This window comes from Mustela nigripes, chromosome 5 (genome assembly GCF_022355385.1).
Source record: "Mustela nigripes isolate SB6536 chromosome 5, MUSNIG.SB6536, whole genome shotgun sequence".
NCBI classification, from domain to species: domain Eukaryota; kingdom Metazoa; phylum Chordata; class Mammalia; order Carnivora; family Mustelidae; genus Mustela; species Mustela nigripes.
In genome coordinates, this window is record NC_081561.1 from 36,035,608 (window position 1) to 36,050,431 (window position 14,824).

General features: G+C 40.3%; 1 protein-coding gene across 1 annotated transcript in view; it reads right to left on the reverse strand.

The window, feature by feature from the left end:
• KCNQ5 (potassium voltage-gated channel subfamily Q member 5) overlaps window positions 1-14,218 on the reverse strand; it is a 539,583-nt gene extending 525,365 nt beyond the window's left edge. The window contains exon 1 of the mRNA XM_059400156.1: window positions 13,754-14,218. Within this exon, the coding sequence (XP_059256139.1) occupies window positions 13,754-14,160 (407 nt within the window). The 5' untranslated portion in view covers window positions 14,161-14,218. The remainder of the gene's footprint in view (window positions 1-13,753) is intronic.
• Between the last annotated feature and the right edge of the window lie 606 nt (window positions 14,219-14,824).

The window sequence follows — 14,824 nt, forward strand, 5'->3', positions numbered from 1 at the left end:
CCTTCCAGCTCCAGAATCTTAGATTACTTAAGTATGTCAAATCAGTAGTCCCTGACAGTGTTTTCAAGTTTATGCTTCAAGAACATGCTTTTTACCCACGTATTCAAAAATAAAGAGGTCATAACATGTTTCTTGGTCTCTGAGAAAAATCCTTTTGTTCAAGCTTAGAGAGCTTGTACAGACAATGGGAAATTTCTGGTTGTCTAATCTTGGCACTAAATACAATGCTGTTGTAAAATAAGGAATATATTATGGTAATTCATTTATTCACTCATTTATTCATTAAACACATGTCTCACATGTACTTATTATTGCAGTAGCTCTTCCTCTGAAGAGGCTAAAAGACTATCTTTGGTTAGAAGTATAAAAACGATCATTATATGTGTGTGTTTGTGTGTGCGCGTGCCTGCATGAGCCCATGCCAGCAATTATATAAGGAACTTTCTTATATAAGGAACTTTCGATAACTTGCACATCTCCCCACTTACCATTTCCATATTTTTCAGATGGCTGATGCTTAGAGAGGTCAGTCGTGCTGTGTGTACGACTCTGAGAGCATTTCTCATACCCTGGACACAGTTGCCAGCTCTGGGTTGTGTCTCCATCTGTTTTATAAACTTCCTCTGCACGCCGCGGTTAGAGAGACTCTCAGAATCACACACACTGAGTCTTCCACCTGGTCATGCCAGACTCCATCAGAACCTCCCTGTTGTCAAAAAATCACCTTATTCACCTCTGATTGCTGCCTTGTCACAACCTAAACCTGCCATCCCAAACTTTTATTTACCATAAACCCCTATCTCTCTTTTTCCAGAATCTGTTCCTCTCAATTATGCTAATCTTTCCTCTTGGGTGGGTGGGTGGGGCTTTTGCTAGGTTTTTAACTTTTATGTAGACAGACCTGCAGCAGCTTGGGGAAATAAAGAAAGGTTTAGTTTTACTAGCTTGTTCCCTAATCTACTATTCTCCGTCTCTCTTTATCCATTTAATTGTCAATTATGCAGCCTAATCTGTCTCCTCCTTTTCCCCTCCAAGCACTGTTTGGTGCCTTATCTCAAACTCTTTACAACTGCTTTGCACTTATCAGTATCTCTCTCAGGGACTGCAGATTGCTTTCAAACCAGATTTCCCTGCTTCATGGGAAGCTCTCTGAATACCACCCTTTCTCCTGGAGTCCCTATTTCATACCTTCAGGGACCCCCCTACCCTGTAAATGCCTTTTGAGACAGTGATTGCTGTGCCTGTACCATAACTGGTTGTTGAGCTATTCTAGCCCTTTTTCCAGGATATGATTGCTTTCCCCCTATGATACTGGATGTCCTCTTAGCACATAGTGCTGCAAATGCTGTTCATACCTACGTAGATCACGGACTTTTCTTCTAGGTTCTGAGCCCTCCCCCTTTATCCTGGTTTTCTGCATTACCTCTCTTTTTACATGGACATTTTCATTTCTCTTCTTTATAAGCCACTCACTCCACTGCAATCCTTTGAGCCTTGGTTCCCCTATGGATGCTATATTGCACTAGTCTTCCTCTTCTCTGTCCCTTTCACAAACCCCTCTTGCTCCACTTTTCTCCCCACACCCACATGCCAGTATTCCCTAAACCTCTCCTGCCACATTCTTCTCCCAACACCTTTAGTATTTCTTCATCCATCACCTCCACATTGGTTGCTAATGACCCTCAGTCTTTCCAAAAGCCCAAACAAGTAACGTGACCACTCATGCATCCTGTCTCTCCCTAAAACAGAATTAAGCAACTTCTGCTTAATCATAGTCACATTTGCTTGAAACCCTGAAACCTGCAATTATTTCAATTCTTTTGCCTACCAAAAGCTAATAAAGGACTAAGAACTCCAGTTCTCCTCTTAAATTCTACTCTCCCCTCCTTCACACTCTCAAAGTGAACACTCTGGGCCAGGCCCTGTCCTGCTACATATGTTGTCATACCACTCTGAGACACTAATTCTGAAGTAACCACTAGCTTTATGAGCGGCTCTTGAGGCAAAACAAAACACATAACAGATTTACTGTGAATAGGTCTTTTAAACTACTATCATGTGCTTTGCAAATCTATATTAAGACCTCAATGTGAAAAGGGACTTTGGACCAACAACTAACCAAGATAAATAAATATATATATATATATATACACACACACACACACACACACACACATCTCAGGTAATTGCCTTTAACCTTTTTTGGAGGAAAAACATATGATCTCTCACCAATAACACTTGTGAATTATGATGTCTACCTCTGAATAAGAGGAATATTATGTTTTCTCCAGCACAGTGTGATAGTTTCTTGACTATTCTTGTTGAAGGTTGTCTAGGTTACCTCACTTAGAGCCATCTATAAACTAATTTTATTATCTACTTTTTGCCCCAAAGCTGGGAATAAAACTTCATATCCACAAGCTCTGGAAAATAGCTCTCGGCGGCATGACCCAACTAGTTCAGGAAGAGCAATTTGTGAAGTAACTCTCCTCAAGCCCAGTACTGGAACCAAAAGCTCTGGAGCCATGTAAGGGAATCTTTTCCACTTTCTGTGATGACTACTATTCCCTTCTTCTAAGAGAAGAGAATCATGGGCCACTGAAGCATGACCGTCAAATCAAACCAGTAGCCTGAATGACTGTCTAGAGGGCAACAAGACTGGCACAAACATGATGAATGGATATTCGCTTCTTTCCGTTTGTGTCTCCTGTCCTACCTTTGGAAGGTCTGCAAGACCATGTCAGTTTAAGATTACAATAAGACAGCATAATTAGGGTAGCTCATTTCTTAGGGCTGATTCTGAAATATCACATTGCATTTATCCCTTGGTGGATCTGAACCTAAAGGAATTTATCTGGCTTTCTTCTAAAGGAATAAACAAAAACATGATGCTAATTTGACTGTGCGAACTTGGTAAAATGTTGCCCCTAAACAAAGTCATTTCTTCTAGTTGTCAAGGACCATAAAAGTAAGAGTAGATGCTCCTGGGGCTCAAGATCCTATCTTAAAGGTTATAAATGGGTTCCCTCCAAGTCTTATGTATTGCCACTCAGTTTCTCTACCTTTTCCATTTGATGAAGCAAAACAGAACTAGAGGATTTCATCATATGGCATGGCAAATTCAAAACTAATTTAGCCTTGCCTTGTAATTTCTTAACCTGACTGTTTATCTAGTTCAGAAATAAATTTGAAGGTTCAGTTGTAGTCTGAAGGAGATGAGTGAAGAGACCTTAGAGACCACAATGAACACACATTCTTCCACTTACTGATCTTACCTTCATTGTGAAGTGCTATTTCACTAAAAAAGAGCCATTTCGCCCAGAGAAAGTTGATAAAATGGGAAGCAGTATTTCCAAAGTGCTCCAAGGACACGATATGCCGTGGGCACTCAAAGACTGAATGAGTGAATGCAAGAATGAATGAATGAATGAATTCCAGACTCCATGGAAAACTGAGAATAATATTTTCCTTTCATGCACCAGAATAAATAAATTAACAATATTAGAAACTTCTAATATACTGAAGTATATATACTATATACTGAAGATAGGCATTTCATTTGATTTAAAAAAAATTTTTTTAAACAAGCTTTTGATTTACATTATTGTTCTTCAGCCATTTTGGAGAGAAAAAAAAATAACATTCCTAAACAAAGTGTTATGAAGCAGCATTGATTTCTTTTCTATTTTTAAAAATAATCTGGCACAAATTAAACATACTCAGAATGTTTTATTAACTAGAACATTTAGTTTAACTAGTTTAATTACTACTCTTTGAAAATTACTATGATCAGTGGGAACTCCTATGTTTGGTCTTTGTGTGGGAATGCCCTGAGCAGAACACCCACCTGCACAGGCGATTGAACACCCAACTCCAAAATTTCCCGAGAGGTCAAGAGAACTGGCAATCAGCAGTTCTTTATTTGGTGATCCTGGCGTTTACCTTGTAAATTGCTTCAATAGCAGCAATAGCTAAAAGCCTCTGGAAAAGGGCCAACCTTTGCTTTTATCCCAAGTCAATTCAGAGAAACGGTTTTTGTAGCTCAGTAAATAATAAGCTAATATCCTTCTGGAGCAAAAATTCCTTGAGAGAACAGGTTGTGTTTTATTTCCGTTTAGGCCTTGTAGTTTCTACTCAGGCCCATACACATAGCATGAGGTCAGGTTATTGAACAAACACTGAAGAATTATGTCCTAACTTTACAAATCAGAAAGCTGAGAAATGTATCCAGCAACTTAAAACACAAGGAAAAAAGTCCGAATTCTCAATTCCATCCAGTCCTAGATTCACTCAGGTGTGAGAGAAAACGGGACCCCTAAAATGTTCCCATTCTATGAAAGGCTGTGGAAATAGCATTCACATAGTCTATGCTTCGGAAAAATTTCCAAGTAAGAAAAAATACAGGTGGTCTTCTATCTCATATATATACTCCTAGGACACTTGGATTTTGAGTCTATGCTTTAATCTCCCAATTAAAGAAAAAAACTACTGCTCTCTTTTGCCAAATTATAGATCTATTTCTTGGCTCAATGAGTAAGGAAACCCCTAATGACTGTAGCAGTCTATGTGTTAAATGATTTTAAGTTAACTACTATTCAACTATATGTTACAAACAGATTTAGACTTCTTTAACATAACTTTTTCTGTAATAATTCCATCTGGAATAAAACTAATTTTCAATTTATTTCTCAACTGTATATAGTGGTCAGTTTCCAAAATGGAAAATAAGATTAAAAAAAAAAACTATTTATTATAGATCTATCTGAATATATCCAGATTTCAGAAATAATAAGTAGATATTAGAAAACCTCAGGGCAATTTTAAGACCTCACTCTCTTATTTGCTAAGAAATCTAAGCTTAACTAAAGCTCCAAAAAAAGCGAAATTCTCTAACCCTCAACATCTTTCTGGAGGCCTCTGTTAATTACTGCAGCACGATGTGTAAATTAGGTAGCCCAGTCTACTTATGCAGTGCACTCTTGGAGCTTGTAAGCAATTACAGGGTCAATGCAGCTCCTGATTAAGAGCAGACATAAGAGGAAGAGAATTAAATTATACAACATGGCATAAAGACATGTGCAAAAATACCATTCCAGAAAGATAGATGCATAGAGAGGAAGGAAAAAGCAAAAAACAAAAAACTAGGAGTAGTTTAATTGGGGGGAGAAGGAGAAAAATGGGACAAATGGGAGAGAGAAAAGAAGAAATGTCCAGGGGGAAAAAAGTATATATAAGAGGAAAGGCAGAGGGAAGCATGGAGGAGAAATGAAATCTATTTATATCGGCGTGAAGAAAACAAGCGTATTGTATTTATTAAAGAAAGAAAATCCTATAAGATAGGTTTGGAGAAAATGGTTCTATGTTCAGCTATTATTAAACTTAAAAGAAGCAAGTTCTGCTATTTCAAAATGAATCTTAGGTATTCTGCGGTGAAGGTATAAATTAGAAATTTAATATTCATAGGAAATGGTGCTAAGAAGTTATAACAGCAATTTGGGTCTTCAATACAAGTTGCTGTACAATTTAAACTAGAAGAAGTTAAAATTCATGTTTGGAAAAAACAGATTATAAGATTCAAATATTCCTATTGATAGCAACAGGCAGGGTGAATTTCAATTAAAAATAAGCAATGAAAATCTGGGAAATACAAAAGAAGATACTTTGGTTTCTTTAAACAGAAGTTATTTGTGAAGAATTTGATAAATGACCTAATTTGAAGACAGTGCAAAAATGTAATTAAGGGCTAAAGTAAATGGTCCAAATAATAAAAGCTATGGGAGCTTAATAAAAGTAAGGAAATAAGTCAGAACTATCAAGAAAAACTTTATGGAAAAATTACAACTTGAGCTGGTTAGAACTTGAAGACACAGAAACAAACGTTCTGAGTATTACTAAATTATATGTAATTCTCTGATAGTAGGCCATAAGGGATTTTAACTACTGTTCATTTTCTTCAACACATATTTGTTGATATGTTGTGCATATACTATATCGTTAAGAGCGATCTATATGAGACCCAAAAGCAGTTTTTACAATTACGCTATCTGACACGAGGAGCCCTGGGTCCACAGTATCATCCCAATCAAGATATAGTGGCTAAGAACATGAGCTTTCATGGTACAAAGCCCTATTCTGTCATTAGTTCAGTGGCTGACCTCAGACAGATTACTGAGCTTCTCCCCACCTCAGTATTCTGATCTGTTGAAGGGAGACGATTAATACTAATAGTTTTTAGGGCTATTCTGAGGGTTAAAAGAGAAGGTGTGCATAAAGCATTTAGACAGCATCCAGCACATAATCAATAATTAAATTGACTACTGGGGATGGTAAACAATCTTCTTTCCTATAACTTTTCCTCTCTTGCTTTCCCCCATAGTCTTGTATTTCCTTCCAGCTAGTGTTCCCATCTCTCTTCTTATATTCTTGCTAAACTAACTGAATGCATGGCTTACATTTGCTGTTTCCTCTCTTCAGTTCTGACTCATTTCTCAATTAAGAGCATTCTGACTTCTGTCCTAACCACTTCACTGAAAGTGAACAATTGGTAAGTTTACAAAATCACGGAGGACTTCTACATTGCCAGACCTAAAGGCAACTCCATGGTCCTTATCTTACTAAATCACTGTCTAATTTCATAGTTGACTGTTTTTTGGAATATATCCTTGGTTTCCATGACCACCTGACCATCTTTTTGTCTAGTGTTGCCTTACACCTTGCTGTCTATCCCATTTAATGCCCCTTATTTCCTCTGCTTACCCTTTACATGTTGGTATTCCTCAGGTTTCCATCCTTCAGCTACTGCCCTGTCTCTTTACATGCAGTCCTTGTATTTTTATAAGGGTATATAAAAATATATATAATATATATAATATATATAAACAAGTGTATATATATCTACACTTTAATATCTTTTAAATCTTTATTCACAGCTGCTGGAAATACATAGCTGGAAGTTCCATTCTCAAAAGGCTCAACATCGTCAAAGCTAAATTCATTTTATCACCCCCTAACATTCCACTCACCCTGTTGTTCCATCTGTTTTTGTGATCTCATTTAATGGCCCCCACTATCTAGCCAACCACCCAAACAAGGAATTCAGAAATAATAAATCTGTCTATTTTCTTTGTTTTCCACAATTTACTACATCATTAATATATTTCAACTCCATCATCATGTTTTTTTCTCCATCTTTACCACCATTACCCCAATTCGAGTCCAAATTATCTCTTGCCCAAGTTGAAACAACAGTTTCAAAAGATCTTCTACCTCCAGGTTTGTTCCTTTCAAACTAGCATTAATAGAGCTGACAGAGTTATCAGTCTAAAATGGAAATCCAGTATCATTATTACCTGCCCAAACCCCACCTACCTCAAAGACTGCCTATTACCTACAGAATAAAATCCTCGGCCTCTAACATGGCAATATAGCTCCCCCACTACATTATTTCTATTTTTCTCTCTAGTTTCAATGCCACCATGCCAAGTGTGATTATACACATATATAATATATATGATGCTGTAATACTTTGATGGAATATTATTATGTCTATTTCACAGATTTAGCAGAGAATATTGGCAGTAACTTATTCATAGTCATCAAATCTGTAATACTGATAACTGAACCCAAATGTAATATTCCCTAATGGAATTTCCTTAAGGTCAATGGCCAGCCACATCATTCCCTTTTTTGAAACCATCAGCATACAGCACATTAACTGATTCCCATAAGGACTATTAATTAAACATCATACTGAATTGACTATAAAAAAAAAAAAGAGAAATAATAACAGGACTGTAAAAGATCATCCTGCCACTGACTGAAGGAGTAGAGATTCTAGAATTACCTCACTGGCAAATGGAAGCAATGAACACTATCACTGAGTTTGTAAAAAGTGTTCATACTCACTGAAATAGCTTTCAAATTACAATATAATCTCCATATTGCCAAGAGTAACTAAGATTCTTTTTATTTTTAAATTGCATTTTATTCAAATGTCTTATTTACTTTTAGAGGAGCAAAAATAAATGTAAATATTTGCATTAGCAAGTTCTCTGTTAAATGATACTGTGTGTATATACATATTGTGTGCAGTTGTACATGTGGAATATGTGTGTGTATATATATACATATATCAAAGTTCAAACTATTTTTAAGTTTAGAGTTAGGTGACTTCAGGAACATCTAGGAAACTCATTCTTTGGACAAACTGATAACAAAGGATCGAAAGAATAAGCCAAAACTTTGAGACCCATCAAAGAATTTCAGTACTTATGAAAAAACGCAGTTGTATGGCCAATCTGTCTCCCAGGTTGCAACAAAATAAAACTTCAAATGGCATACTTGTAAATAGTTGAAGAAAAGGAAATTAAAATGGAAACATCTACAAGTCATTAAACATAACTCTGAACTGCGGCTATTCAACAATTGGACTTTAAGTAGTTTCACACCACTGGGCTAGGATAAAACATGATCTGCCAGCATTTTCATCTGCCAAAATAGCCATTTGCAATTAAAAATTAAAACTGGCACCATTTCTTCACAAGCAATTATCAAAAGGCTGCTGGCAATCTTCCTTGTTTATAGTGTTTCCTATATCAAGACTTCATTCCATTTTGAAACGTTCTTTTCTTAGATTTTATTTCTTTTAGGCCATAATATTCCCAATACTCAATTTTTTAACACTTTCAACACTTTTAATTTTAATATGATCCTCAAATGTTGCAGTATTGTTTAAATTTCAGAAAATAAACTGATTTGAAGAATATATGTAGCACTCTATGTTACCATATTAGCAAGGTATAAAGCAGTAAAGCTTGCATAAGCCCTCTCTCTATATATAAGGGAAGTAAGTGATTTTTTAAAATTCTGAATAGTATATATATATAAATAATAAGGTCATTTATAGGGTCTATTGAGTCCTGACACAGGGAGTTACCTATACTGTAAAATCTCATTTTCCACCAGGAAACTAGTGGTATATTTTGGAGACTGGGGGTAACAGTAAGTGAATCAATCTGTATGTATGAGCATCTTCTATGTAACACAACTGTTCTAGGCACTGGTGATATGGCAGAGGACAAGATGGAAAGAGTCCCTGCCTCAAAGGAATTGGGTAGAGACAGGCAACAAACTATTCCTCCTCCAAGTCAAGGAGGGATGTCTTCTGTTAACTCTTTAGAAAGATCAATTTGGTTACATGTGGCACAAAGGCCTTGCCAGGAGTTGGGAGTAAAGTTAAAGTGACCATTTAGAAGGTAGTCCTGCAGCTCAAAAATTAGGAAGGGAAATAATTAAAAAAAAAAATCAGATACCTTCTCATTACAAATACATTCTCCCTTTATGATAGAATATCAGATAATCTGTAGTATCTTCCACCATCTTGGCTGGATCACAGACACTGGACATGGATGTGCCCATTTCACAGATAAAGATTTGGAGACTCAAGAAGGTGAAATGGCTTATTCCAATTCACAAAGCTAATTAGTGGGAAAGTTGGAAGCAAAGTAATAGACTCCTACTTCTAGCCCCCATATCTTTCTCCTCAAAATGAATCATCAGTATCTTCTAAGAAAATCAAAAAGATTTAGTAGTTCCATTAGCTTTAGTTGACTCTGAAATACCTCTGTTAAAGGCTTCTAAGAAAATTTATTTACTTACTCATTAACCAAGCATTTACTGAGGGTGTACTAAGTACAGTGCATCATGCTAGGTGCTTGGGATTCAGAGATAAGTAAAAGATTTTCTGTGTGGGAAGCTTGCCCTCCTGTGGGAGAGCCAGACCAAGTAGCTCACAGTGAAAACATTGGGACAAGCACCATCACAATGACATCCTGAGGTGCCATGGAACTTTAAGACAGAGGGCACCTCATTTATTCTGGCGGTGGGGAGATGTACCTAAGAAGAAGCGATCCTTAACCTGTGTTTTGAAGAAACAGTGGGAGTTAGGCAGAGTGCACAGAATGGCAAGAATTAAAGGAAACAGCACGAGCAAAGGCACAGCAGTGAGACACGGGATGGAGTAACTGAGTAAGGCTGGAGCCCAGAAAGTACATTAGAGGTGAAGAAAGAAAGATGGACAGAGGCCATGTCATAAAGTATCTTGTATACTGTCCAAGGAATTTGGTTAACTTACACTATTGTCTCCACTTTCCCAACTCTTAACCTTCCCCAATTCACTTAATTCACATTTATGACCCTCACCACAAAGATTATAGGCAAGGGGATGATATAATAAGATTTACATTTTAGAGAAAACACTACGGTGCCAGGGTAGAAAGCTGGAAGGCTGAGAGCAGAAGCTGGATAATTAAGCAGGGGGAATATTACAAACAATCCAATGGAGGGATACTGAGAACCAGAGGGGGATAGTAGCAGCAGCAAAGGAGAGAAGGCAATAGATATGAAAAATATGTATAAAGTGAATACACAGAATTTAATGATCATCTGGATGGCCAGCAGGAGCAAGTATGACAAAAATAAAGGCGTCAAGGATGACTTGCAAGTTCTTACCTTGGGTGACTGGACTATTTCTTCTAGTTTAAAATATCTATAACTTCTGATCCACAGCATTATACTAGGCAAAGATATAGTGGACAAAATGAGAAGCTATGTATATCTGCTGCCCTGTTTCCTATGCCAGAGCCACATTTGTTGCATCAGTGCAAATTTATATACGAAGCCCATCAGGTATTCTACTATCACCATTATTCTTCTAAACTTTTCCCAAAAAGAAGATGAATTTTAGATGGACAAACAACCTTCAAAGAAATAAATCACCTCATATTTGAATAGCTCATCTATTAAACTGAAGAACAGCTGAAGACAGGAAATGAGGAATCACAGCTGTCTGGTAAATCCTAAAGAACAGTAAGGGAACAGACTCTTCTAATCCCTTCTAATTTACAAAGACTGGAAGAAAGTATTTTAAGTAGGTCATCTCTTGCTCTTGCCAGACATCTCATCAGTAGATTAGGATATTTACACTTGAAAATACGTTTTATATCATTAAAATACCATTATAATAATGATTTTTCCGTATTTAACAGAAACTTTTCTTTACCTGAAACATAACTTTAAACATATTTTTCTTGCTTGTTGGCAGTGAAAACACTGATCGACCATGTAAATCCATCCCTAAAGTACCTCATTAATCACTTGTGCACTTGCTCTTGGCAAAAACCTTAATGTGCTACAAAAACTGCTATTAAAGTAAGATTTGGGGATTCCCATGCTGGCAGGGAATTAGTTAGTTACACTGCTTTAGAAATTGTTTCATATAATTTTATTATTAATGGTCTTGTTAGACTTACAGCTCAGAGTAACTATCCTTTATTTATGTAATGTGTAAAGTCCAGTTCTAAATAAACTATAAGTAGCAATTGCAAAGATGGCTCATCCCTCAGAGTGGGCTACAGATGTGTAGAATCCTCCCAGAAGACGAGGAAGACACTCCCTCTTCCTCCTAATGTGAATCTAGCACCCCTATCTAATTAATCAAGCATTACAGTTTCAGACTCTAGAAATGTATAAAGCAAAACTTCCAACCAGCACATGATATTGACAAGCTAATTTATTTCATATCTACCACTAAACCTATTGATGGGCTGATAAAGGCTGGTGAGCAGAGAATTATCTAAACTTGAGTCTTTTGAAAAATCACTTGTTAAAAATTTTAAATTCTGTAAGGGCATAAAAACCATCCTCATATTGAAAAGAAAATGTTATATTACAATAAATCCTCATTCATGTTCAAGGGCAAAACTTAGGAGATGCAAAGCATGAGCATCAGCTAAAAAGCTCCCTCTATCTCCAAATATACAGTGCCTAATATACCAAAAATTAAAACTCACAAATGGCATCATATTATAAACTCAAACCTACAAATATTCTGAGCATACTCTTGTAAAAAAAAAAAAAAAGTCATTCTCTGTACGGTATATATTTTGCTGCCAAACTGAGCATAGATTATTGCTAAATGCTTTAGTAGATCTTGAGACATTAAAATAATTTATCAGGCTCAATAGGGAACAGGATTAATTACTTGTATCAACTCTATATGTATCAAATCAGGACAAACATGAAAAGAATCTGTAGTGTTTCTCTATGCCTATCATTTATTATAGTAACAACATCTAAATCAACGTGAATCTTACATTATGTGAATAGTAAAAGATATGCCCCTTGATGTAATAATGATGCTACACAACGTTCTCCTTGTGTACACTGTAAGATGGAAAGTTGGCTGGAATATTCTACCTAATGCTACATATTCACATCAATCTAAGACTGTAAAATTTTCCAGACACCAGAGCCCCACGGATTGTAGACTCCACCAATTTCCTGACTCCTACGTGGTCAAATTCCAGGTTCACCTATTTACAAAACCAGCCCCTTCTTCCATGTTATTTCAAAAGAGCTTCTGGTGTTGAGGCCAATCCTCCATTCCAGGTGAAAGCTATGTTTGGGTGACATGCCTCATTTCTAAAAGAAACCTAGTTCATGTGTTCAAAACCTATTTTACTAGGAAACGAGGAACGGAATAGTGAATGCTTACAACTTTTCTCTACAGATCTCCTAAGACTGGTGTCTTTATATTTCATTTTAACATAAAGAAGTGGGGGGGGGGGAGACCTAAAAAAAGATGAAAATTTTTGAAAAAAAAAAAAAAAGAAATAATTAGACAGGATATAACGGAATCAAAAACTACCTTAAAACATCCAGATAAACCTAACTCTAACAGGAGACTGAATGAATGGACTTTGTGGGAAAAACAGTAGTAAACTTTTAAAGCCACTGAAAGGTTTTAAATGCCTAAGGGAAAAATAAACATTTGCTTCCAATCATTTTCTCATTAAGCATTCTCTGCTAGATGAAGAAGCGAAGGCTTACTTACACTACTTACACACACACACACTTTGACTCAGAGGCACAAATGCCTACCTACTTAACCCACTGGCTGATCCCTGTCCCAGGTGGCCCGTTTGCGCGTTTGCTATTGCACTTTGCCCGGGGTTCCTGAGCCCCAGGCTCACCATTGGCCTCTGCCACCGCGCGGGAGCATCACCTCGCCCCGCCCAGCTCGCCTTTTCTAGACTTTGGCCACCTCTGTGGCAGGAAGGGCTACACGCACTGACAGATTTTCCGTTAGCGGTGGAGGTGGTGGCGAGGCGTGTTTCCGGGCGCATTTAAAACCTAGCTGCTCTCGCCACCAAGTAGCAACTTCCCCAGCTCCGCCCCCGGCTGAGGACCCAGCCCTCCGTTTCTCCTCTCACCACCCCGTCCAACCCTGCCATCACCTCCTAACCTCTCCAATACACTCTCACAAGCCTCACACCGGCGCACGTCCTCCCTTTGCTTTTCCCAGCTCCCGGGCGCCCCTCGCGGTTGAAATTTACGTATCTCGGGACCTAATCGCTCCCAATTATCCGCGCAGCCCGAGTCCCAGGTCTGCCTGGCTCTCGCCTTCCGTGCCTAAAACTGCGGGGCAGCTGATTGGGTGTGTTCGGGGAGACGGCTGAATCTGTAGAGGTGGAGGAGGTGGGGCTGAGGGAGGTGGAAGGCTCTAGGAGGAAGACCATAAACACGTGCAAAGAAATAAAAGCCACCACGTGTGCGCGCGCGAGTGTGTGAGAGAGTGTGGGCACGCGCGCGCGCCGGGCCAGGGCGTGGGCGCGGAGCGCATCCCAGGGGGCCAGGCATACAGACCCCCTGTAGCGGGCGCGGCGGGGGGCGCGCGGGGGCCGCGGGTACTCACACGAACGCGTGGTAGATGAACGCCCAGCCGCGGGGTCTCTCCAGCACGTTGTAGAGATAGTTCTGCACCCGCCGGTACTTGACGTTGCGCCGGCAGCTCTGGCTACTGGTGTAGGAGAGCGGCTTCCCCAGTAGGCTCATCCGGGCCCCCTGCTTGCCCCGGCGGCTCTCCTTCAGGCCGCCGCCGCTGCCGCCGCCGCCGCCAAGCGCGGCCGCGCGGGTGCCCAGCAGCAGCAGGCCGTCGCCCCTGGCGGCGGCTGAGTTCAGCAGCACCCTGCCCCGGCCCGACTCCACATCCTTCATGCCGCTGCCCAGGCGCCCCCCGCCCGCCGCCGCCGCCGCCGCGCCGCTCTTCACCCAGAGCCCGGCGGCGCCGCCCTCCTCTCCTCCCGCGTGGTGGCGGGGCATGGCATCACCACGGGCACCGCGAGGGGGGCGCCAGTGCCTGTGGCGGGGGCAGCGGCCTCATGCGCGCGGGCGGGTTTCGAGGAGGAAGCCGCGGCCGACGGAGAGCCCGCCGGCCCGCGACCTCCGAGATAGGGGCGGGGAAGCAAGCAGGCAGCACACTGCCGGGGCTTCGGGGTGGGGGCGGAGAGGGGTGTGCGAAGGAGGCCCAATTTCTAGCAGTCTTTAGCTCCAAATTCGAAATCAGAACCTGTTCGGGGCGTCACTTTGAGAGGGTTTCTCTCGTCCCCTCTTATTCCCGCAGCTATCACTCCCTCCTCCTCAAGTGCCCCCAGGGCTGGACCAGCGGAGTGCGGGGCGCTCCGAGGCGCGCTCCCACGCGCGCACACCCAGCTCCAGGCTCCCCCTTTCTTCTCTCACTAGATTCCCCACGCCCAGACTGCGTCCGCCCCCTCCCCCTGAGAGGCTCGGAAGCCCCTCTCCTAGGAGCGACTTTGGTTTCGTTCTCTCGGGGGCTTGGGAGCTGTCCCTAAGGTAAGTCGGCCTCGTGCCCTGAGGAGAAACTGGAGACGCAGTTCTCTGCTCACTCCGGCCGCTACGACGCCGCGCCAGGTCCTGCCATCCTTGCGCAAGGGGTGTGAGCGGGAACGGCCCTGCCCTGCCCGCC